Consider the following 21,767-nt stretch of genomic DNA (forward strand, 5'->3'; position numbering starts at 1 on the left):
CACAGAGGGGGGAGAGAGCGAGCGAGCTACAGAGGGGGGAGAGAGAGCGAGCGAGAGAGCCACAGAGGGGGAGAGAGAGCGAGCGAGAGAGCTACAGAGGGGGAGAGAGAGAGCGAGCGAGAGAGCCACAGAGGGGGAGAGAGAGCAGAGCGAGCGAGCCCAGAGGGGAGAGAGAGAGAGCGAGCGAGCCCAGAGGGGGAGAGAGAGAGAGAGAGCGGAGCGAGCTCCAGAGGGGGAGAGAGAGAGAGCGAGCGAGCTCCAGAGGGGAGGGGAGAGAGCGAGCGAGCTCCAGAGGGGAGGGGCGAGCGAGCTCCAGAGGGGAGGGCGAGCGAGCTCCAGAGGGGGAGGGGAGGGCAGAGGGGGGAGGGCGAGCGAGCCCAGAGGGGGAGGGCGAGCGAGCTCCAGAGGGGAGGGCGAGCGAGCCCAGAGGGGGAGGGCGAGCGAGTCCAGAGGGGGAGGGCGAGCGAGCTCCAGAGGGGGAGGGCGAGCGAGCTCCAGAGGGGGAGGGCGAGCGAGCTCCAGAGGGGGAGGGCGAGCGAGCCCAGAGGGGGAGGGCGAGCGAGCTCCAGAGGGGGGAGGGCGAGCGAGCCCAGAGGGGAGGGCGAGCGAGCTCCAGAGGGGGAGGGCGAGCGAGTCCAGAGGGGAGGGCAGCGAGCTCCAGAGGGGGAGGGCGAGCGAGCCCAGAGGGAGAGAGAGCGAGCGAGCTCCAGAGGGGGAGGGAGAGAGAGCGAGCGAGCCCAGAGGGGGAGGGAGAGAGAGCGAGCGAGCTCCAGAGGGGAGGGAGAGAGAGAGCGAGCGAGCCCAGAGGGGAGGGAGAGAGAGCGAGCGAGCTCCAGAGGGGGAGGGAGAGAGAGCGAGCGAGTCCAGAGGGGAAGGGGAGAGAGCGAGCGAGCCCAGAGGGGAGGGAGAGAGCGAGCGAGCTCCAGAGGGGAGGGAGAGAGAGCGAGCGAGCTCCAGAGGGGGAGGGAGAGAGAGCTCCAGAGGGGGAGGGAGAGAGAGCTCCAGAGGGGGAGGGCGAGCGAGTCCAGAGGGGGAGGGCGAGCGAGCTCCAGAGGGGGAGGGCGAGCGAGCCCAGAGGGGGAGGGCGAGCGAGCCCAGAGGGGGAGGGCGAGCGAGTCCAGAGGGGAGGGCGAGCGAGCGAGTCCAGAGGGAGAGAGAGAGCGAGCTCCAGAGGGGGAGGGAGAGAGAGCGAGCGAGCTCCAGAGGGGGAGGGAGAGAGAGCGAGCGAGCCCAGAGGGGGAGGGAGAGAGCGAGCGAGCTCCAGAGGGGAGGGAGAGAGAGCGAGCGAGTCCAGAGGGGGAGGGAGAGAGAGCGAGCGAGCCCAGAGGGGGAGGGAGAGAGAGCGAGCGAGCTCCAGAGGGGGAGGGAGAGCGAGCGAGAGAGCCACAGAGGGGGAGAGAGAGCGAGCGAGAGAGCCACAGAGGGGGAGAGAGAGAGCGAGAGAGCCACAGAGAGGAGAGCCGAGAGCTGCGAGCCACAGAGGGGGAGAGAGAGCTGCGAGTCCAGAGGGGAGAGAGAGAGATATTCTGTTTGCAAGAGCGAGCTACAGAGGGGGAGAGAGAGAGAGCGAGAGCGAGTCCAGAGGGGGATGAGCTGAGTCTGTCCAGAGGGGGAGGGCTGAGCGAGTCCAGAGGGGAGGGCGAGCGAGCTCCAGAGGGGGAGGGCGAGCGAGCCCAGAGGGGGAGGGCGAGCGAGCCCAGAGGGGAGAGAGAGCGAGCGAGCCCAGAGGGGAGGGAGAGAGAGCGAGCGAGCTCCAGAGGGGAGGAGAGAGCGAGCTCCAGAGGGGAGGGAGAGAGAGCTCCAGAGGGGAGGGAGAGAGAGCCCAGAGGGGGAGGGCGAGCGAGCTCCAGAGGGGGAGGGCGAGCGAGCCCAGAGGGGGAGGGCGAGCGAGCTCCAGAGGGGAGGGCGAGCGAGCCCAGAGGGGGAGGGGCGAGCGAGCTCCAGAGGGAGGGAGAGCGAGCGAGCTCCAGAGGGAGAGAGAGCGAGCGAGCCCAGAGGGAGAGAGAGCGAGCGAGCTCCAGAGGGAGAGAGCGAGCGAGCTCCAGAGGGAGAGAGAGCGAGCGAGCTCCAGAGGGAGAGAGAGCGAGCGAGTCCAGAGGAGAGCGAGCGAGCGAGCCCAGAGGGAGAGCGAGCGAGCGAGCTCCAGAGGGAGAGCGAGCGAGCGAGTCCAGAGGGGGGGAGAGCGAGCGAGCGAGCTCCAGAGGGGGGAGGGAGAGCGAGCGAGCGAGTGAGCCCAGAGGGGAGGGAGAGCGAGCGAGCGAGCTCCAGAGGGGAGGGAGAGCGAGCGAGCGAGCCCAGAGGGGAGGGAGGAGCGAGCGAGCGAGCTCCAGAGGGGAGGGAGAGCGAGCGAGCGAGCTCCAGAGGGGAGGAGAGCGAGCGAGCGAGCTCCAGAGGTGGAGGGAGAGCGAGCGAGCGAGCTCCAGAGGGGAGGAGAGCGAGCGAGCTGAGTCCAGAGGGGGAGGGAGAGCGAGCGAGCGAGCCCAGAGGGGAGGGAGATGAGCGAGCCACAGAGGGGGAGAGAGAGCGAGCGAGCCACAGAGGGGGAGAGAGAGCCGAGCGAGCCACAGAGGGGAGAGAGAGCGAGCGAGCCACAGAGGGGGAGAGAGAGCGTTGAGCCACAGAGGGGGGAGAGAGAGAGCCGAGCCACAGAGGGGGAGAGAGAGCGAGCAGCCACAGAGGGGGAGAGAGAGCGAGCGAGCACAGAGGAGGGAGAGAGATATTGAGCGAGCCCAGAGGGGAGGGAGAGAGAGCGAGCGAGCTCCAGAGGGGAGGGAGAGAGAGCTCCAGAGGGGGAGGGGCGAGCGAGCCCAGAGGGGGAGGGCGAGCGAGCTCCAGAGGGGGAGGGCGAGCGAGCCCAGAGGGGGAGGGCGAGCGAGCTCCAGAGGGGGAGGGCGAGCGAGCCCAGAGGGGGGAGGGCGAGCGAGTCCAGAGGGGGGAGGGCGAGCGAGCTCCAGAGGGGGAGGGCGAGCGAGCCCAGAGGGGGGGCGGCGAGCGAGCTCCAGAGGGGGAGAGCGAGCGAGCTCCAGAGGGGGAGGGCGAGCGAGCGAGCCCAGAGGGAGAGAGAGCGAGCGAGCCCAGAGGGGAGGGAGAGAGCGAGCGAGCCCAGAGGGGGAGGGAGAGAGAGGGAGCGAGTCCAGAGGGGGAGGGAGAGAGAGCGAGCGAGTCCAGAGGGGGAGGGAGAGAGAGCGAGCGAGCTCCAGAGGGGGAGGAGAGAGAGCAAGCTTGAGTCCAGAGGAGGAGAGAGCGAGAGAGCCACAGAGGGGGGAGAGAGAGCGAGAGAGCCACAGAGGGGGAGAGAGAGCGAGCGAGAGAGCCACAGAGGGGGAGAGAGAGAGAGCAGAGCGAGCCCAGAGGGGGAGAGAGAGCGAGCGAGCTCCAGAGGGGGGAGAGAGAGAGAGCGAGCGAGCGAGCCACAGAGGGGAGAGAGAGCGAGTTTGAGCTGAGTCCAGAGGGGGAGGGCTGAGCGAGCCCAGAGGGGAGGGAGCGAGCAGTCCAGAGGGGGAGGGCGAGCGAGCTCCAGAGGGGGAGGGCGAGCGAGCCCAGAGGGGGAGGGCGAGCGAGCTCCAGAGGGGAGGGCGAGCGAGCCTAGAGGGAGAGAGAGCGAGCGAGCCCAGAGGGGGAGGGAGAGAGAGCGAGCGAGTCCAGAGGGGGGAGGGAGAGAGCGAGTCCAGAGGGGGAGGGAGAGAGAGCTCCAGAGGGGAGGGAGAGAGAGCTCCAGAGGGGGGAGGGAGAGAGAGCTCCAGAGGGGGAGGGAGAGAGAGCTCCAGAGGGGGAGGGCGAGCGAGCCCAGAGGGGGAGGGCGAGCGAGCTCCAGAGGGGGAGGGCGAGCGAGCTCCAGAGGGAGGGAGAGCGAGCGAGCTCCAGAGGGAGAGAGAGCGAGCGAGCTCCAGAGGGAGAGAGAGCGAGCGAGCTCCAGAGGGAGAGCGAGCGAGCGAGCTCCAGAGGGAGAGCGAGCGAGCGAGCTCCAGAGGGAGTGCGAGCGAGCGAGCTCCAGAGGGAGAGCGAGCGAGCGAGCTCCAGAGGGAGAGCGAGCGAGCGAGCTCCAGAGGGGAGGGAGAGCGAGCGAGCGAGCTCCAGAGGGGAGGGAGAGCGAGCGAGCGAGTCCAGAGGGGAGGGAGAGCGAGCGAGCGAGCCCAGAGGGGAGGGAGAGCGAGCGAGCGAGCTCCAGAGGGGGAGGGAGAGCGAGCGAGCTGAGCCCAGAGGGGGAGGGAGAGCGAGCGAGCGAGCCCAGAGGGGGAGGGAGAGCGAGCGAGCGAGCCCAGAGGGGGAGGAGAGCGAGCGAGCGAGTCCAGAGGGGAGGGAGAGCGAGCGAGCGAGCTCCAGAGGGGAGGGAGAGCTGAGCGAGCGAGTCCAGAGGAGGGAGAGCGAGCGAGCGAGCTCCAGAGGGGGAGGGAGAGCGAGCGAGCGAGTCCAGAGGGGAGGGAGAGCGAGCGAGCCACAGAGGGGAGAGAGAGCGAGCGAGCCACAGAGGGAGAGAGAGCGAGCGAGCCACAGAGGGGGAGAGAGAGCGAGCGAGCCACAGAGGGGGAGAGAGAGCGAGCGAGCCACAGAGGGGAGAGAGAGCGAGCGAGCCACAGAGGGGGAGAGAGAGCGAGCGAGCCACAGAGGGGGAGAGAGAGCGAGCGAGCCACAGAGGGGAGAGAGAGAGCGAGCGAGCCACAGAGGGGGAGAGAGAGCCAGCGAGCCACAGAGGGGGAGAGAGAGCGAGCGAGCCACAGAGGGGGAGAGAGAGCGAGCGAGCCACAGAGGGGAGAGAGAGCGAGCGAGCCACAGAGGGGGAGAGAGAGCGAGCGAGCCACAGAGGGGGAGAGAGAGCGAGCTTAGCCACAGAGGGGGAGAGAGAGCGTGCGAGCCACAGAGAGGGGGAGAGAGAGCTGCGCGCCACAGAGGGGAGAGAGAGTGAAACGAGCCACAGAGGGGGGAGAGAGAGAGCGAGCTACAGAGGGGGAGAGCGAGCGAGCGAGCTACAGAGGGGGAGAGCGAGCGAGCGAGCTACAGAGGGGGAGAGAGAGCGAGCGAGCTACAGAGGGAGAGAGAGCGAGCGAGCGCTAGAGAGAGCGAGAGCGCTAGAGAGAGCGAGAGCGCTAGAGAGAGCGAGAGCGCTAGAGAGAGCGAGAGCGCTAGAGAGAGCGAGAGCGCTAGAGAGAGCGAGAGCGCTAGAGAGAGCGAGAGCGCTAGAGAGAGCGAGAGCTAGAGGGAGAGCGAGAGCGAGAGCGAGAGGGAGAGCGAGAGCGAGAGCTAGAGGGAGAGCGAGAGCTAGAGGGAGAGCGAGAGCGAGAGCTAGAGGGAGAGCGAGAGCTAGAGCGAGAGCTAGAGGGAGAGCGAGAGGGAGAGCGAGAGCTAGAGGGAGAGCTAGAGGGAGAGCGAGAGGGAGAGCGAGAGCTAGAGGGAGAGCGAGAGCCAGAGCCAGAGGGAGAGCGAGAGCTAGAGCTAGAGCGAGAGCGAGAGGGGAGAGCGAGAGCTAGAGGGAGAGCGAGGAGCTAGAGGGAGAGCGAGAGCTAGAGGAGAGCGAGAGCAAGAGGAGAGCGAGAGCTAGAGAGGGAGAGCGAGAGCCAGAGCTAGAGCTAGAGGAGTGCGAGAGAGCTAGAGGGAGAGCGAGAGGAGAGCTAGATGAGAGCGAGAGCTAGAGCGAGAGCGAGAGCGAGAGGAGAGCGAGAGGAGAGAGAGAGAGAGCTAGAGGGAGGAGAGAGAGAGAGCTAGAGGGAGAGAGAGAGAGCTAGAGGGAGAGAGAGAGAGAGAGCTAGAGGGAGAGAGAGAGAGAGAGAGCTAGAGGGAGAGAGAGAGAGAGCTAGAGGGAGAGAGAGAGAGAGCTAGAGGGAGAGAGAGAGAGAGCTAGAGGGAGAGAGAGAGAGAGAGCTAGAGGGGAGAGAGATAGAGAGAGCTAGAGGGAGAGAGAGAGAGAGCTAGAGAGGGAGAGAGAGAGATTAGAGCTAGAGGGGAGAGAGAGAGAGAGCTATTTTTAGAGAGAGAGAGAGAGAGCTAGAGGGGAGAGAGAGAGAGCTAGAGGGGAGAGAGAGAGAGCTAGAGGGAGAGAGAGAGAGCTAGAGGGAGAGAGAGAGAGCTAGAGGGAGAGAGAGAGAGCTAGAGGGAGAGAGAGAGAGCTAGAGGGAGAGAGAGAGAGCTAGAGAGAGAGAGAGAGAGCTAGAGGGAGAGCGAGAGCTAGAGAGCGAGAGAGAGAGCTAGAGGGAGAGAGAGAGAGCTAGAGGGAGAGAGAGAGAGAGAGCTAGAGGGAGAGAGAGAGAGAGAGCTAGAGGAGAGAGAGAGAGAGAGCTAGAGGGGAGAGAGAGAGAGAGAGCTAGAGGGAGAGAGAGAGAGAGAGAGAGAGGGGGAGAGAGAGAGAGAGAGCTAGAGGGAGAGAGAGAGAGAGCTAGAGGGAGAGAGAGAGAGAGAGCTAGAGGGAGAGAGAGAGAGAGAGCTAGAGGGAGAGAGAGAGAGAGCTAGAGGGGAGAGAGAGAGAGCTAGAGGGAGAGAGAGAGAGCTAGAGGGAGAGAGAGAGAGCTAGAGGGAGAGAGAGAGAGCTAGAGGGAGAGAGAGAGCTAGAGGGAGAGAGAGAGAGCTAGAGGGAGAGAGAGAGAGCTAGAGGGAGAGCGAGAGCGAGAGCGAGAGCTAGAGCGAGAGCTAGAGCGAGAGCGAGAGCTAGAGCTAGAGCTAGAGGGAGAGCGAGAGCGAGAGCGAGAGCGAGAGCGAGAGCGAGAGGGAGAGCTAGAGGGAGAGAGAGAGAGAGCTAGAGGGAGAGAGAGAGAGAGCTAGGGAGAGAGAGAGAGCCAGAGGGAGAGAGAGAGAGAGAGCTAGAGGGAGAGAGAGAGAGCCAGAGGGAGAGGGAGAGAGAGGGAGAGAGAGCTAGAGGGAGAGATTAGAGCTAGAGGGAGAGAGAGAGAGCATAGAGGATAGAGAGAGCTAGAGGGAGAGAGAGAGAGCTAGAGGGAGAGAGAGAGCGCTAGAGGGAGAGAGAGAGCGCTAGAGGGGGAGAGAGAGCTACAGAGAGGGGGAGAGAAAGAGAGAGCTACAGAGGTAGAGAGAGAGCGTGCAACACAGGAGGGAAAAGATGGACAGAAGTGATGAGAGGATCAAGCTGATGTGCCATACTGCAAACTCCTTATGCACCATCCTCTCATCATGGGTCAGACCTACTTACCTGCATAGCCTCACAGGTCTGTCAGAATGGCAAACAAAACCAAAATCTAGAAAGCACAAACCTCTTTCCCCAGAAAACCATTTTTATAGCTTGCCATTCAAAATTACTAAAATTGTTTAATCGTCATGCTGCATTGAATCTGAAGATGTGTTAGCCTACTACTTTATAATCAGTAATCTGGATGTGCCTTCAACTTTTCCTAGTAGCAAATACATTCTGAATCATGAGAACTTACAGGTGACAATAGATGACCCTGTCAGTTCTGGATAGTCTATAGCAATTGTAGAGCTCAGGCACATCATAAAACAATGCACCAAGCCCATGCTGACAGGCACCCAGAGAAGGCTAATAAGGTGGGGAACAGTAACTTGGGCTATATTATAGGCACATGGGCCCTCATTCCCATCATAAATACAGGGGACTTTGGATGCCAGGGTATCTTGACTGGGACGTGACTCTTACCTTGCTCATTGTGACATTCAAACCCTTGAGAATGTACAGGTGAGACTTAAGTGTGTACAAAGGCACACTCACACAATGGCACACATCTTGCGCTTCCACTCCAACAAGATTGGCAGAATGCTTAGATGACAGAATCATGTACACCTATAGGACAGTGCAATGGTAAATAAGAACAAGACTAACAGTACACACTGGTGATCAACATCTTCATTCCAAACAGAAAGACTCAGAAGTGTCACAGTACTCCCCAGCCAAACAGGACCAATGTAGGTATGATGATGAGTGACTCTGAACCTGACATTCTGGGCCAGCCTCCACAAGAACAAACGGATTAAACAAACTATGAAACCGTTGGTTAGCCCACAGACGTATATTAAAACCAGGTTAGCAGTGTAAATTTCGTCTAGTCTGATCGTGAAAACATATGCTAGTCCATTAATTATACATCTCAAAGATAGCTACCTAACCTTGCTTCTACCTACCGACATTTGACTTTGTTGGGACATTCTGTCAACACCTATACAATGTCAATGCCAATGTTAACTAGCTAATATTGGTGTAGTGACTAGCATCTAGTTGTTGCTGGGCCTAGCAAATTAGTTCTCCATTTAGTTTGACATTATGATTAGCAAACACGTCAAGTAGCTAGTGAATGCACATCAGATACGACCACAGTAACTGGTGCACTAGCTGGCTAACGAGTTAGCTAGCTAGTACAGTAGCCATCCGATATTTCCACCAAAAACAAGTCCTCTTCAGTGTGTTTATCGTCATCTAGCTCTATTTGCAATACTGTTTATCTTGGAATAATATTTCATACTGGTAACGTAGGTCGTTATATTGCCAAAATATAAAAGGGTCGTTAATGGCAAGTAACGACAGAAAGTTAACTCTTTAACGGTTAGCTGTGATGCTGCCTGGGTCGTTCGCATGCTAATGTTATAGCTTCCTAGCTAGTTAGTCAGCCAGTCAGAGGCTAGCTAGGTAATGTTATCGAGTTACGGAAATGTTACAGGAATACTCAGTGTGTGTAAAATGGATTTATAACTAGCTAGTTAACGTTGCAACAAGTATTTCACTTTGCAAAAATATATATTTATTCTGACGTCAAGCTGTGTAAAGGAGCTGAAAATTAATCCCATATCTCTTGATGTGGAAGCAAGCTAGCTACTATTGCTAACTGGCTAGAATCACACATAGGTACCCAGAAACAAGCTATCTGCAGATTAACGACAATGAGCCGTAACGTGTTACCTTGATCCTCTGTTGTCCGGAACGAATACGGTGGCAAGTTGTTATCCTCTATTATACAATATTAAACTAAAATGCTTCCAATCATGTAAGAGTAGCCTCTCCAAGTAGCGGCAAACCAGAAGGAAGGCTATTTTGGCTTTTTTTTTTTTTTTTTAGACAGACAAACCAACGAGTGCCTATTTACCTTCTAACGAAATAATCCTCCGAGTCCCATTAATAACAAAATAGACGTATAAAAAGATTAAGTGGAGTCAATCACATTCCCTATTTATGAGAAGAAAAAATTATAACTTGTTTACACCACACCTTTTTTGTGTGTTATATTTCTGTAGACAGTGTTTAATTTGGGGACATCTCTATTCACTCTTTTGTCAATATTACTGGGCAGAGTCCATGGCACACATAAGAGATACAACCAACCCTGATGCTCGGTTTGACACTATAGACGATGGTGATTGGTTTGTTCGAAGCACGTAATGGATGGGGTTGTACATTTAGATAACGTCCATCATGCCGCTAACAGAGTCGCTCCTAGAGATGAATTTTTAAGAAGGTAGGTTGAGGTGTATGGTACTAGGAAGGATATTGTGTTAAAGACGAGGTGGAATTTTATACTTTAGTCGCTGCCTAACCCTCTTCCTGGAGATCTTCCGTCCTGTGGATTCAGTCCAACCCTAATTTAACACCTAATTCTACTAATTAGCTGCTCAACAAGACCTTAAGTAGCTGAATCAGATATGCTAAATTAGATTTGGACTGAAAATTTACAGGACAGTAGATCTCCAGGAAGAGGGTTGGGCAGCCCTGGCAAGTGGGTGGGGAATCCTCCCCTTATGACATGAAGCTAAACCTGTTAAGGCCCAACCCTGATTTACCGTTCATTCACACTGAAGGACGGTCTTGAACGGGCAAGGACCAACTACTTCTCTTGGTTTCCCATTAGTTATATTATTTAAAGAGCACATCAACATTACGGATAGGAAGAGAGGATTTACAACAGCTGTCTCAAATAAAGGTTAAAAATAAATTAAGTTAGGGAAGTCAGTTAAGAACAAATTCTTATTCACAATGACGGCCTACCCCGGACGACGCTGGGCCAATTGTGCACCGCCCTATGGGACTCCCAATCACCTGATGTGATACAGCCTGGATTCGAACCAGGGTCTGTAGTAACGCCTCTTGCACTGAGATGCAGTGCCTTAGACCCCTGCGCCACTCAGGAGCCAGAGTGGCACTGATCATTTCTTAGCAAGTACACCAACATCGAATTTTACAATACACCAAAATGATGGATAAGAATAAAAAGGATGGATGGAAATCAAAAAAACAATTTCAAAATATACAAGCATTTGTTATTGAAGTTGAGTTTCAACAGTGACATACTGTAGCTATACTGACATAGTATTAAAATAGCTAAACGATATCAAAACAAGTCCATATTGTTTTACAATTCTTTCCCCTTCAGTTTTGGTAATATTGAAACTGTTCAGCCCCATACTGCATTTTTTTGTTTAGTAATGAAAAATACATTAAATGACAAGATTAAACATTATTAAATCATTGCATAAAGCATGTGAGTGGGGGGTGTCTGTCAAGTATACTAGACTGCTAATCTAATTTAAATGGGATACTTAAGATAAAACTGATATTAGCTGACTGATAAGTATAACACTAACATATTACTTTACCTTGAATTTCTAACTCAGGGTGAAAGTAAGGAAAATCAATTAAATAGAAACTTTAGCACACCACAGGAAGCAGCTGGCACAGTAAACCTACGGAATGGGAGCCAGTTTCTCCCCTGAAGACTTTGAAACTGAACCCATATTAAAAAGGGACACTTCAGAATGTTGGCAATGAAGCCCTTTATCTATTTCCCCAGTCAGATGAACTCACGGATACAATGTTTAAATTGAGTGTTAAAGGAATTAACACTCAATTTGTCTCAGGTCCACATGTGAGGGGACATACGCAGCCTGGTCTCATAGACGAGACATAACATAGTAAATGTAAATCCGGGATCACAAATTGGTATGATATGTTACATTTGGTATGGTTACAAAAGCCTTAACGTAACCATCGGTCTTAAGGCAAAACCAAGAGTGGGGTGGTTGGTTGGGATGGGTGGGCGTATAACCTAAAGGTTGCGAGATCGAATTTCATCATGGACAACTTTAGCATTTTAGCAACTTTTCAACTAATTAGCATGTTAGCCAACTCTTCCCCAAACCTTTTCAGCTAATCATTCCCCTAACCTTAACCCGTAAGAGTCTAAGCCCTGTCTAAACTGAGGGAGGGGGTTCTACTAAGATATATGGAATTGTTTTAAGGTCATACCAAGGATCATTTTACTATTTGTGTTTGAATTTTAAAAGAACCATCGAAGTATCAAAAAATATATTTGATGAACATGTTTTATTCAGCCTTCCTGCTATTAGACCATACAAACAGATTCACTACATGGAAAAACAGTCCCCCCCCCAAAAAAAAAAAAAAAAATCTAAATGAAGTGTGTTCTGAAGTGTCTTTCCTATATATGAGAGATACAGTATAAGAAAGATGTTACTTTTTATGTACATGTATTTAACCCCTCACACTAAACAGTCAAAGCCAGGGAAAGGGGTTCTACTAAACATTATGGAATTGATTTAAGAAGGTCATACCAGAGATAATTTAGCTATTTTAGAGTTAAGATCCCTTGAAGCATCAAGAAAATATTTGTAAAACAAATATACACTACCATTCAAAAGTTTGGGGTCACTTAGAAAGCCCTTATTGAAAGAAAAGCACATTTTGTAGTCCATTAAAATAACATCAAATTGATCAGAAATGCAGTGTAGACATTGTTAATGTTGTAAATGACTATTGTAGGTAGAAATGGCTGATTGTTTTATGGAATATCTACATAGGCAAACAGAGGCCCATTATCAGAAACCCTCACTCCTGTGTTCCAATGGCACGTTGTGTTAGCTAATCCAAGTTTATAATTTTAAAGGCTAATTGATCATTAAAAAAAAAAAAAATTGCAATTATGTTAGCACAGCTGAAAACTGTTGTACTGATTATAGAACCAATACAACTGGCCTTTAGACTAGTTGAGTAGCTATCTGGAGCATCAGCATTTATGGGTTCGATTATAGGCTCAAAATGGCCAGAAACAAAGAACTTTCTTCTGAAACTTGTCAGTTTATTCTTGATCTGAGAAATGAAGGCTATTCCATGCAAGAAATGCCAAGAAACTGAAGATCTCCTACAACGCTGTGTACTACTCCCTTCACAGAACAGCACAAATTGGCGCTAACCAGAATAGAAAGAGTGGGAGGCACTGGTGCACAACTGAGCAAGAGGTCAAGTACATTAGACTGTCTAGTGTGAGAAACAGATGTCTAACAAGTCCTCGACTGGCAGCTTCATTAAATAGTACTTGCAAAACTCCAGTATTAACATCAACAGTGAAGCGATGACTCTGGGATGCTGGCCTTCTAGTCAGAGTTGCAAAGAAAAATCCATATCTCAGACTGGCAAAAAAAATGAAATATTAAGATGGGCAAAAGAACAGACACTGGACAGAGGAACTCTGCCTAGAAGGCCAGCATCCCAGAGTCATCTCTTCACTGTTGATGTTAATAGAATAACAGATTCACTACATGGAACAGATAGCCCCCCCCCAAAAAAAAAAAATCTAAAGGAATTTTGTTCTGAAGTTTCTGTCCTATATCTGAGAGGTACAGTATAAAAAAAAAAATATCAGGAATTTTTTATTTTAACATGTATTGAACCCCTTATTTTTTGGCACTAAAACAGTCTCCATTCATTTTTTCAACTTGTACCGGGGGACCTTCTGACGAGTCTTGTGAGGCCTGTGGGCAAACAACGCGTCCTAGAGCAAAACAATGTACGTGTTTGTGAGAGTCTTATCTTTCCATAGAGGGGTCATAATAGTATGTAGGCCAAACCTTTCGGACCCTACAGACGATTTTCAGGTTGTCTCATGGTCTGATAAACACCGCTCTAGCTCTGTCACAGCAGATGCGGAAGTGCGACAGAAGCAGATGCATTCTCTAGCTGAAACTGACAGATTTTTTTTGGGGGGGGGTGTTCATTATGCTAATTTGATTTCCGTGGGGCCCAGACATCGACCTTAGAGGGTCAACCTAACTCCAAATCTTAACTAACCAGAGAGGATGGTGCCGGAGAGGATGGCTGCCGTTTCATGGGCTCTTAACCTTGTTATTTTACTGCTGTTCTTTAATTATTTGTTACTTTTATTTCTTTTGGTATTTTATTTCTTTTGGTATTTTTAACCAACTGCATTGTTGGTTAAGGGCTTATAAGTAAGCATTTCACTGTAAGGCCTACACCTGTTCTATTCAGCATGTGACAAATAAAATTAGATTTGATTTTGAACCTTAACCCCTAGTCTTGCGAACATTAGCCAGCTAGTTTCTGTTAAACACCTAGCTAGAATTTGTAACATAGCATTTGTTTTGCAAATTTGTCAAATATTGTACGTTCAGCATATTCGTAACATATCATACAAAATGGGTGATGGACATGCACAAATGAATACATATCATACGAAACTTAGCATAATCGTAGTAAATGGTGTCTTAGATTTACATACAGAATTATGTGAAATGCTCTTAGACCAGGTTGACATATGCAGCAGAGTCCCTGCATTGCAACTGTCATGTTATTCCACTCTGTGCCATTTGAGTGGAATTAAAGCTGCTCCTCTAAATAAGTATGATGAGTATGATGAAGTACTGAATGCTCTGGTTCTGAACCCTGGCCTTTGTGACCCACTGAGTATGTTAGTTAAATTACAGGAGAGCATCCATTAGATCAACTAGAATTATATTTCTAAAGAAATACCAGTTGGTTTTAGCTAAACAAAATACCAAACAAGTTGGGAGAAACATTTGAAAAACAATACTGCGATTCAATCTCATTTTAAGCCCTAGCGGTTAAAGAGATTATTAATCCGTTTCTGGGATAAGTATAATACTACTTTCAAGAAAGAAAAAATATAATTGTGTTGATTTCATGAATCCAAATGAGTACTGTGAGTGCAAGAGGAATATTGATTGATTAAATAGGGACTGCAGTCTTGCCCTTCTTTGAGAACCCTCTATTGCATCCGACTCACACTTCTAGCTTCTTATCCCTCTTGGAGCCATGCTTCTTGTGTGATCTAGATTTGAGTTTTAATGCAGAGGCACTCTTCAGGGTGTCCCTCTTCCCTGAGGTGAATTCCTCCGCCCCTGGCTTCCACAAGAGCAGCTGTGCATCCTCCCCTCCCGTGAGCAGGGCCTCCCCTGCGGGATCCCAGAGGAAGCAGCGCACTGTGGAAGAGTGGCCCCCTTGGAGGGACCTCAGCAGACACAGGCCTTCCTCACTGCACTCCAGAAGGTGGATGTCTCCATTGTTTGTCCCACCTAGCACTAGTAAGCGCCCTGCCTCCTCCAGCCAAGTCCCGCCAACAAAGTAATCCAGGGCCACTTCATTAGAGAGAGGGGTCAGGCTGCGGGCGTCAGCGGCACTGAAGAGTGTGAGGGGCTTGTCTGTGTCCAACTGACCCAGGTCCCACAGATGGAGGCCCTCGTCGTGGCTGAGGCACAGCAGCTGGTTGAAGTCCTTCCCTGCCCAGCACACTGAGCTAGCAGAGGAGCCACAGTTACAGGTGGCCAGCAGGGCCTCCTCCTCTGCACCAAGGCTCAGGTCAAACACATTCACCAGGCCATCAGTGGAGCCAGACGCCAAGTGGTCGGCATTCCGGGGGTGGAAACGCACCTGCGTGATATCATCACTGTGGGACTCAGAGTACACACCCAGAACCCCTCCCTTCTCCTTTGCCATGCGGGCATCCCAGAAAACCAAGAAGCTATCATCTTCATCGACCTGCTCAGTGCCTGCACATAGGACCACATCGCTGCAGCTCACATCAAAGCTGCAGAAGTGGTGGGAGGAGTCACTCCTGAACACCTGTGCTGCCTCTGAACCTGGGCAGCGGACATCCCACGTCCTCACTGTCCCATCAGCAGAACCTGAGAAGAGCAGGTCAGGGGAGGTGTGGGCAAAGCACACCCCACAGATTGCACCACTATGTCCCTGGTACTCCCTGAGCAGGCTGAGGCTGTCCTCACTGTGCAAACGGATGGAGAGGTTGGAGCAGCATACGGCCACCAACCCTGGGCCCGAGACAGGCTGGTGGGACAGGTCCAGCAGGTAGGTGGGCTCATCTGGCTGGACACGCCGAGTGATTGACAGAGCTTTGAACTTCTCCCCCAGACTCTCCATGGCAACTTCCTGCAACTACACCCAGCTGGATAGAGAGGATGTGCAGAATATAGATGTGTAATATGGAAGAAACTCCATCTAATCACAAAACATACACACACCTACTTACTCACTTAACTCAAAATGTGGGTCTGGTAATGGTTAAATTAACACAAGAAAGAACCAAGGGACTTTGTTCCCATAGAGTCCACTGTGATTTGTGAGGCTTGTTGCACTCACTCGGCCTGTCATTACTGTTGGTGTAAGTTATCTCTAAAGTTAGTAGCTCACTGTGTGTGATAGTTGGCTAGTGTTTCTAACTAAATCTAACAGTGAATACTATCCTCTGTTAGTATTATGTTACTGCCAAACAGATTTAACTTATAGCGGTTGTCTGGATTGATAACTAAAAAGCTGATACCTACCTAGCCAATATTAGTCACCAATGAAGGTGGCGAGTATGAAGTCACTATAGTAGTAGCAAATAAAGTGACTAATTTAGCTAGCTAAAAACACTCGCTAAATTAGCTAGCTAAACGTTTGCTAGCTTGCAAGTGGAAAGTTCTTGAAGGGTTCACTTATTGAAGGACCAAAGAAAGTACGTTAACAGTCCAGTAACATTTGTATTCAATGCCCAGTATGAACCACAAATACAAAAAAAAACATGTAATATATGTAACCTTGTAAACGACTCACTTACCTGGCAAAATAGACGGTATCTGATTTTCATGAGCACGTTGTGACACGGTGTCACTGTATTTACTGCCCGTTGATGGACCAATTTCCTCAATGCATGAGTTCCGCTGTTGAATTTCAGAGCAACATTACAGTCATAGACAGTACAGTAATGAAGATAGGCAGAAACTGCCTCTCCAATAGAAATCACCGACCAAACTTGTAGGGGATGTCATGGCAACGTTAGCCAAGTAAACACATACGCAGAAACACGTCCGCGTTAGACGACGGGTCTCACGGTTCTCTCGCGCCAAACTGCGCATGTCGTCAAAGGCACTCCTTCGATATATAAAAAAACAAACAAATCGGTTTGGTCCGTTTGGTCTGTTTCGCAAGCGTTCCCGGAAGTCTCACGATGTTGCGCGTCTGGAATTAGAAACTCTGTGCTACAGTACAGGCAATACCAATGTCGATAAAGACACTGACTTTTTTTATCGGTGAAATAATTTATTAACATTCATATGCGTATCATCCGGCACGATAGGGAGCGGGTCATCAATGGCCATGCTGGAGTGGACAGAAGTAATGGCACCTGTCTAACCTTAGCCCTTGACCATGATTCTCATTGTCATTACATTATACAGTCATTGGACGAATAGTCATTGGACGAATATGTCTTCTGTATGAGTTTTGAGCCCGGACACTCAATCTGAACATGAACGCGCGTCGCTTACGGTACGGTATTGGAAGCATACGAACATTATCTTTCGTATCATATCTTTCAAAACGAAAGGTAAATTGATATACACCTTAATAGGGTTACTATACCCACATGGTCATATTTCCATGGTACCGCGTATGTTTACAGAAAAATGGGAAATATGCATACTTTATTTTTGAAACACCATTTTCGTATTTTCTGACAATTTAGGATGTGGCACATCGAGTTCAGCCAAGGGTGTGCAACATCCTAAATGGTCTGAAAATCGAAAACTACATTCTTAAACTCATGTGTAATACTATGTGCGATTCAAACATAAGGTAGTGAGGTAAAAGTCAACGTTGTCAAAAAATATCAATAGTGAAGTAAAGTACAGATACCACCAAAAACGACTTAAATTGTACTTTAACGTATTTTTACTTAAGTACTTTAAACCACTAGCTTCAATACTCTCTAAATATTAGGGATTCAAAATCCTCAAAGTCTTTGGAAGAACCTTAGGGTTATTGGCATTGGAAATTGCCCACAAAAGGTTCTTCCAAGAACCCCATAGGAGGTGGGGTTCATCGAGGAACCTCCTTAGTTGGTGAGGGTTCTTGCAGGAACCTAACTGCCCAACTGTTACATTTGGATTTTAATTTTAAAGGACAGTAGGTGCAGGCACTTAAATTGAGATCTTTAAATGTTTCAGTTAAGGTAAGGTTTGTCCCTTATATGATCTAAATGTATATTGTTTTATGATGATACCTGTAATATTCATATGTGTAAACATACTGAATTATAATTGGATGCATTTTACCACCGTATCATACTGTGCTATGATTGGTTAAGACCACCCAGATGGTTAGGTCATGGGCAGTTGATCATGGTTGGAGATAAGTGAACATGCAGTTGGAGCTAGCTAATAAAGAGCTACGTTAAGAAATATATTTTAGGACTGCATTTTATTATTTTGTACAAAGGGTGCAAAACAAGACAATACCATCTATCTTTTCATATTTGTGCAAATATTTGTAAAACAAAAAATAGACAATTCAATGGCGTTAAGAATATGTATGCTATAAGAATATGTTGAAAGCTAGTTGTATTTGGTGCAGATGACTGAGCTGCTCACTTTTGTGTCTAAGTATACAGACTAGGAGGCATACAAAGGTATGTCAATTGGTATTGGTATGTTATGCAGATCACATGTACCATCCTCTTCCCTTACCTCTACATTTTCATTCACATTATCCAAGATGGCGCAGCAGTAAGACATGTTTGTTTTCATCCTGTTGTAAACATTTCAAACTCTTTTTTTTCTCAATTTTCATAAAAATATACATTCCTGCAACCCGCCTCACCCAATGTGATACGGATCAACTATTTATTTTTTTAGACCTTATAACTGGAACCTCCATCAGAAGCGAGACAGCTAATTAACTACTAGCTATTTAGTCATTGTTAGCCTCTACTAGAGGTCTTTACCTTTAGCTCGGACTCCTGCCACTTTAGCCTGGATAGACGGATAATACTTGCCAGTCTGCACAGCGCGATACCAGCCCTGGGCATATCGGACTGCTTTTTTCCACTACATCACCGGATTCCTGCCGCAAGCTCTGGACCATTACACTGGATCTTCGCAGCTAGCTAGTTGCTATGAGGAGCTATTGTGGCTAACACCCTTGTCCAGAAGCATGCACCAGTTAGCCCTGAGCTAGGCCCATCTCCCGGCTAGCAAATGAAGTACACCAACTACAACACTTCTCTTGCCAATTGGCCTGGACCCTTTGTCGACACAGAGCCCCACCAATCCATCACGACTAGTCTGCTGGTCCGCTGAAGTAACTCGGCCGATGTGCTCTCAACCGGCCTCTGCGTCATGGATGTTTGGTGATGATCCATCTGCTAGCCCCGGCCTGCTAGCTCCCTGAACGCTGTGTCTCCCGCTCGCTCAACATTGTAATCGACTACCGAACTGTTCCGTGTTTCATCTAGTGCTGCTCATTGGACCCTATGATCACTCGGCTACACAGCCAATGCCTGCTGGACTGTCCATTAACACGGTAGTTCATTGTGTTTATCTGTCTGCCCCAGCCTCAAACTCAGGCCCTGTGTGTAGCTAACTGACCCTCTCTGCCCATTCATCGCCATATACCCGTTGTTGTCATCTTAACTGTTTACCCGTTGTCTCACCCGTTTACCCGTTGTCTCAACTGTTGTTGTCTTCGCTCTCCCAATCAACACCTGTGATTGCTTATGCCTTTCTCTAATGTCAATATGCCTTGTATACTGTTGTTTAGGGCAGCTCTCATTGTTTATTTTACTGTGGAGCCCCTGGTCCTGCTCAACATGCCTCAGATAGCTCCTTTGTCCCACATCCCACACATGCGAAAACTGCACCCAGCTTAACTGGCACCTCCAGAGATGCATCTCATCGTCATCGTCATCATCTCATCGTCACTCAATGCCTAGGTTTACCCCCACTGTATTCGCACCCTACCTTACCCTGTCTATACACTATGCCCTGAATCTATCCTACCACGCCCAGAAATCTGCTCCTTTTATTCTGTTCCCAACGCACTAGACGACCAGTTCTTATAGCCTTTAGCCGTACCCTCATCCTATTCCTCCTCTGTTCCTCTGGTGATGTGGAGGTTAACCCAGGCCCTGTGTGTCCCCAGGCGCTCTCATTTGTTCACTTCTGCAACTGTAAAAGCCTTGGGTTAATGCATGTTAACATCAGAAGCCTCCCCCTAAGTCTGCTTTATTCACTGCTTTAGCACACTCCGCCAACCCTGATGTGCTAGCCGTGTCTGAATCCTGTCTTAGGAACCCTGAAATTCCATCCCCAATTACAACATTTTCTGTCAAGACAGAACTGCTAAAGGGGGCAGCATTTCAATCTACTGTAGAGAGAGCCTGCAGAGTTCTGTCATACTATCCAGGTCTATGCCCAAACAGTTCGAGCTTCTACATTTAAAGATCTCTCCAGAAATAAGTCCCTCACTGTTGCCGCCTGTTACAGCCCCCCCCTCAGCTCCTAGCTGTGCCCTGGACACCATATGTGAACTGATTGACCCCTTGTATCGTCAGAGTTTGTACTGCTAGGTGACCTAACTTGGGATATGCTTAACACCCCGGCCGTCCTACAATCTAAGCTAGATGCCCTCAGTCTCACACAAATTATCAAGGAACCTACCAGGTACAACCCTAAATCCGTAAACATGGCCACCCTCATAGATATCATCCTGACCACTTGCAGTCTAAATACATATCTGCTATTTTCAACCAGGATCTCAGCCATCACTGCCTCATTCCCTGCGTCCGTTATGGGTCTGTGGTCAAACGACCACCCCTCATCACTGTCAAGAGCTCCCTAAAACATTTCTGCGAGCAGGCCTTTCTAATCGACTTGGCCCGGGTATCCTGGAAGGATATTGACCTCATCCCATCAGTAGAGGATACCTGGTTGTTCTAGAAAGTGCTTTCCTCACCATCTTAAATAAGCATGCCCCTTTTCAAAAAATGTAGAACTAAGAACAGATACAGCCCTTGGTTCACTCCAGACTTGACTGCCCTTGACCAGCACAAAAACACTCTGTGGCGTACTGCACTAGCTTCGAATAGTCCCCGCAATATGCAACTTTTTAGGGAAGTCAGGAACCAAAAAATAAAATCAAAGTTTATTTGTCACGTGCGCCGAATACAACACGTGTAGACCTTACAGTGAAATGCTTACTTACAGGCTCTAACCAATAGTGCTAAAGAAAAGGTGTGTATGTGGGTAAGTAAAGAAATAAAACAAAAGTAAAAAGACATTTGAAAATAATCGTAGCAAGGCTATATACAGACACCAGTTAGTCAGTCTTATTGAGGTAGTATGTAAAAGTAGGTATGGTTAAAGTGACTTTACATATATGAAGAACAGAGTAGCAGTAGCATAAAAAGAGGGGTTGGCGGGACACAATGCAGATAGCCTGGTTAGCCAATGTGCGGGAGCACTGGTTGGTCGGGCCAATGAGGTAGTATGTACATGAATGTATAGGTAAAGTGACTATGCATATAAGATAACTAGAGAATAGCAGCAGTGTAAAAGTTGGGGGGCACACAATGCAAATAGTCCAGGGTAACCATTTGGTTACCTGTTCAGGAGTCTTACAGCTTGTGGGTAAAAACTGTTGAGAAGCCTTTTTGTCCTAGACTTGGTACTCCGGTACCGCTTGCCATGCGGTAGTAGAGAGAACAGTCTGACTGGGGTGGCTGGGGTCTTTGACAATTTTAGGGCCTTCCTCTGACACCGCCTGGTGTAGAGGTCCTGGATGGCAGGCAGCTTTGCCCCAGTGATGTACTGGGCCGTACGCACTACCCTCTGAAGTGCCGTGCGGTCAGAGGCCGAGCAATTGCCGTACCAGCCAGTGATACAACCGGTCAGGATGCTCTCGATGTTGCAGGATGGGTACACACAGTCAGTTAGGAAAGCAAAGGCTAGCTTTTTCAAAAAGAAATTTGCATCCTGCAGCACTAATTCCAAAAAGATTTGGGACACAGTAAAGTCCATGGAGAATGAGAGTACCTCCTCCCAGCTGCCCACTGCACTGAGAATAGGAAACACTGTCACCACTGATAAATCCACAATAATTGAGAATTTCAAGAAGCAGCAACTTGCCCAAGCCTCCCCCGCTTCTCCTTCACCAAAATCCAGACAGCTGACATTCTGATAGAGCTGCAAAATCTGGATCCCTACAAATCAGCTGGGCTAGACAATCTGGACCCTCTCTTCTGAAAATTATCCACTGAAATTGTTGCAACCGCTATTACTAGCCTGTTCAACCTCTCTTTCGTATCGTCTGAGATTCCTAAACATTGGAAAGCGGCCGCGGTCATCCCCCTCTTCAAAGGGGGAGACACTCTAGACCCAAACTGTACAGACCTATATCCATCCTTCCCTACCCTTCTAAAGTCTTCAAAAGCCAAGTGAAAAAACAGATCACCGACCATTTCAGTGATCTCCGCTATGCAATTTGGTTTCCGAGCTAGTCATAGGTGCACCTCAGCCACGCTCAAGGTCCTAAACGATATCATAACCGCCATTGATAAAAGACAGTACTGTGCCATTGATAAAAGACAGTACTGTGCAGCCGTCTTCATCAACCTGGCCAAGGCTTTCAACTGTCAATCAACGTATTCTTATCGGTAGACTCAACAGGCTAGCAGCATACCACCCTTTAGGCCAGCTGCATACCACCCTGCATACCACTG

General features: G+C 50.0%; 1 protein-coding gene across 1 annotated transcript; it reads right to left on the minus strand.

The window, feature by feature from the left end:
* Window positions 1–12,582: 12,582 nt before the first annotated feature.
* wdr89 (WD repeat domain 89) lies at window positions 12,583–16,121 on the minus strand. The gene is made up of 2 exons (XM_024412444.2): window positions 15,831–16,121; window positions 12,583–15,176 (listed from the first exon to the last, which is right to left on the minus strand). The coding sequence occupies exon 2, from the start codon at window positions 15,149–15,151 to the stop codon at window positions 13,997–13,999; it is 1,155 nt and encodes a 384-aa protein (XP_024268212.1). The 5' UTR covers window positions 15,152–15,176; window positions 15,831–16,121; the 3' UTR covers window positions 12,583–13,996.
* Window positions 16,122–21,767: the final 5,646 nt, after the last annotated feature.

This window comes from Oncorhynchus tshawytscha, linkage group LG08 (assembly GCF_018296145.1).
Source record: "Oncorhynchus tshawytscha isolate Ot180627B linkage group LG08, Otsh_v2.0, whole genome shotgun sequence".
Taxonomy (NCBI): Eukaryota; Metazoa; Chordata; class Actinopteri; order Salmoniformes; family Salmonidae; genus Oncorhynchus; species Oncorhynchus tshawytscha.

Bases quoted from the DNA above. Each gene is read 5' to 3' on its own strand.
- wdr89 (XM_024412444.2), bottom strand. From the start codon at position 15,151: ATGGAGAGTCTGGGGGAGAAGTTCAAAGCTCTGTCAATCACTCGGCGT.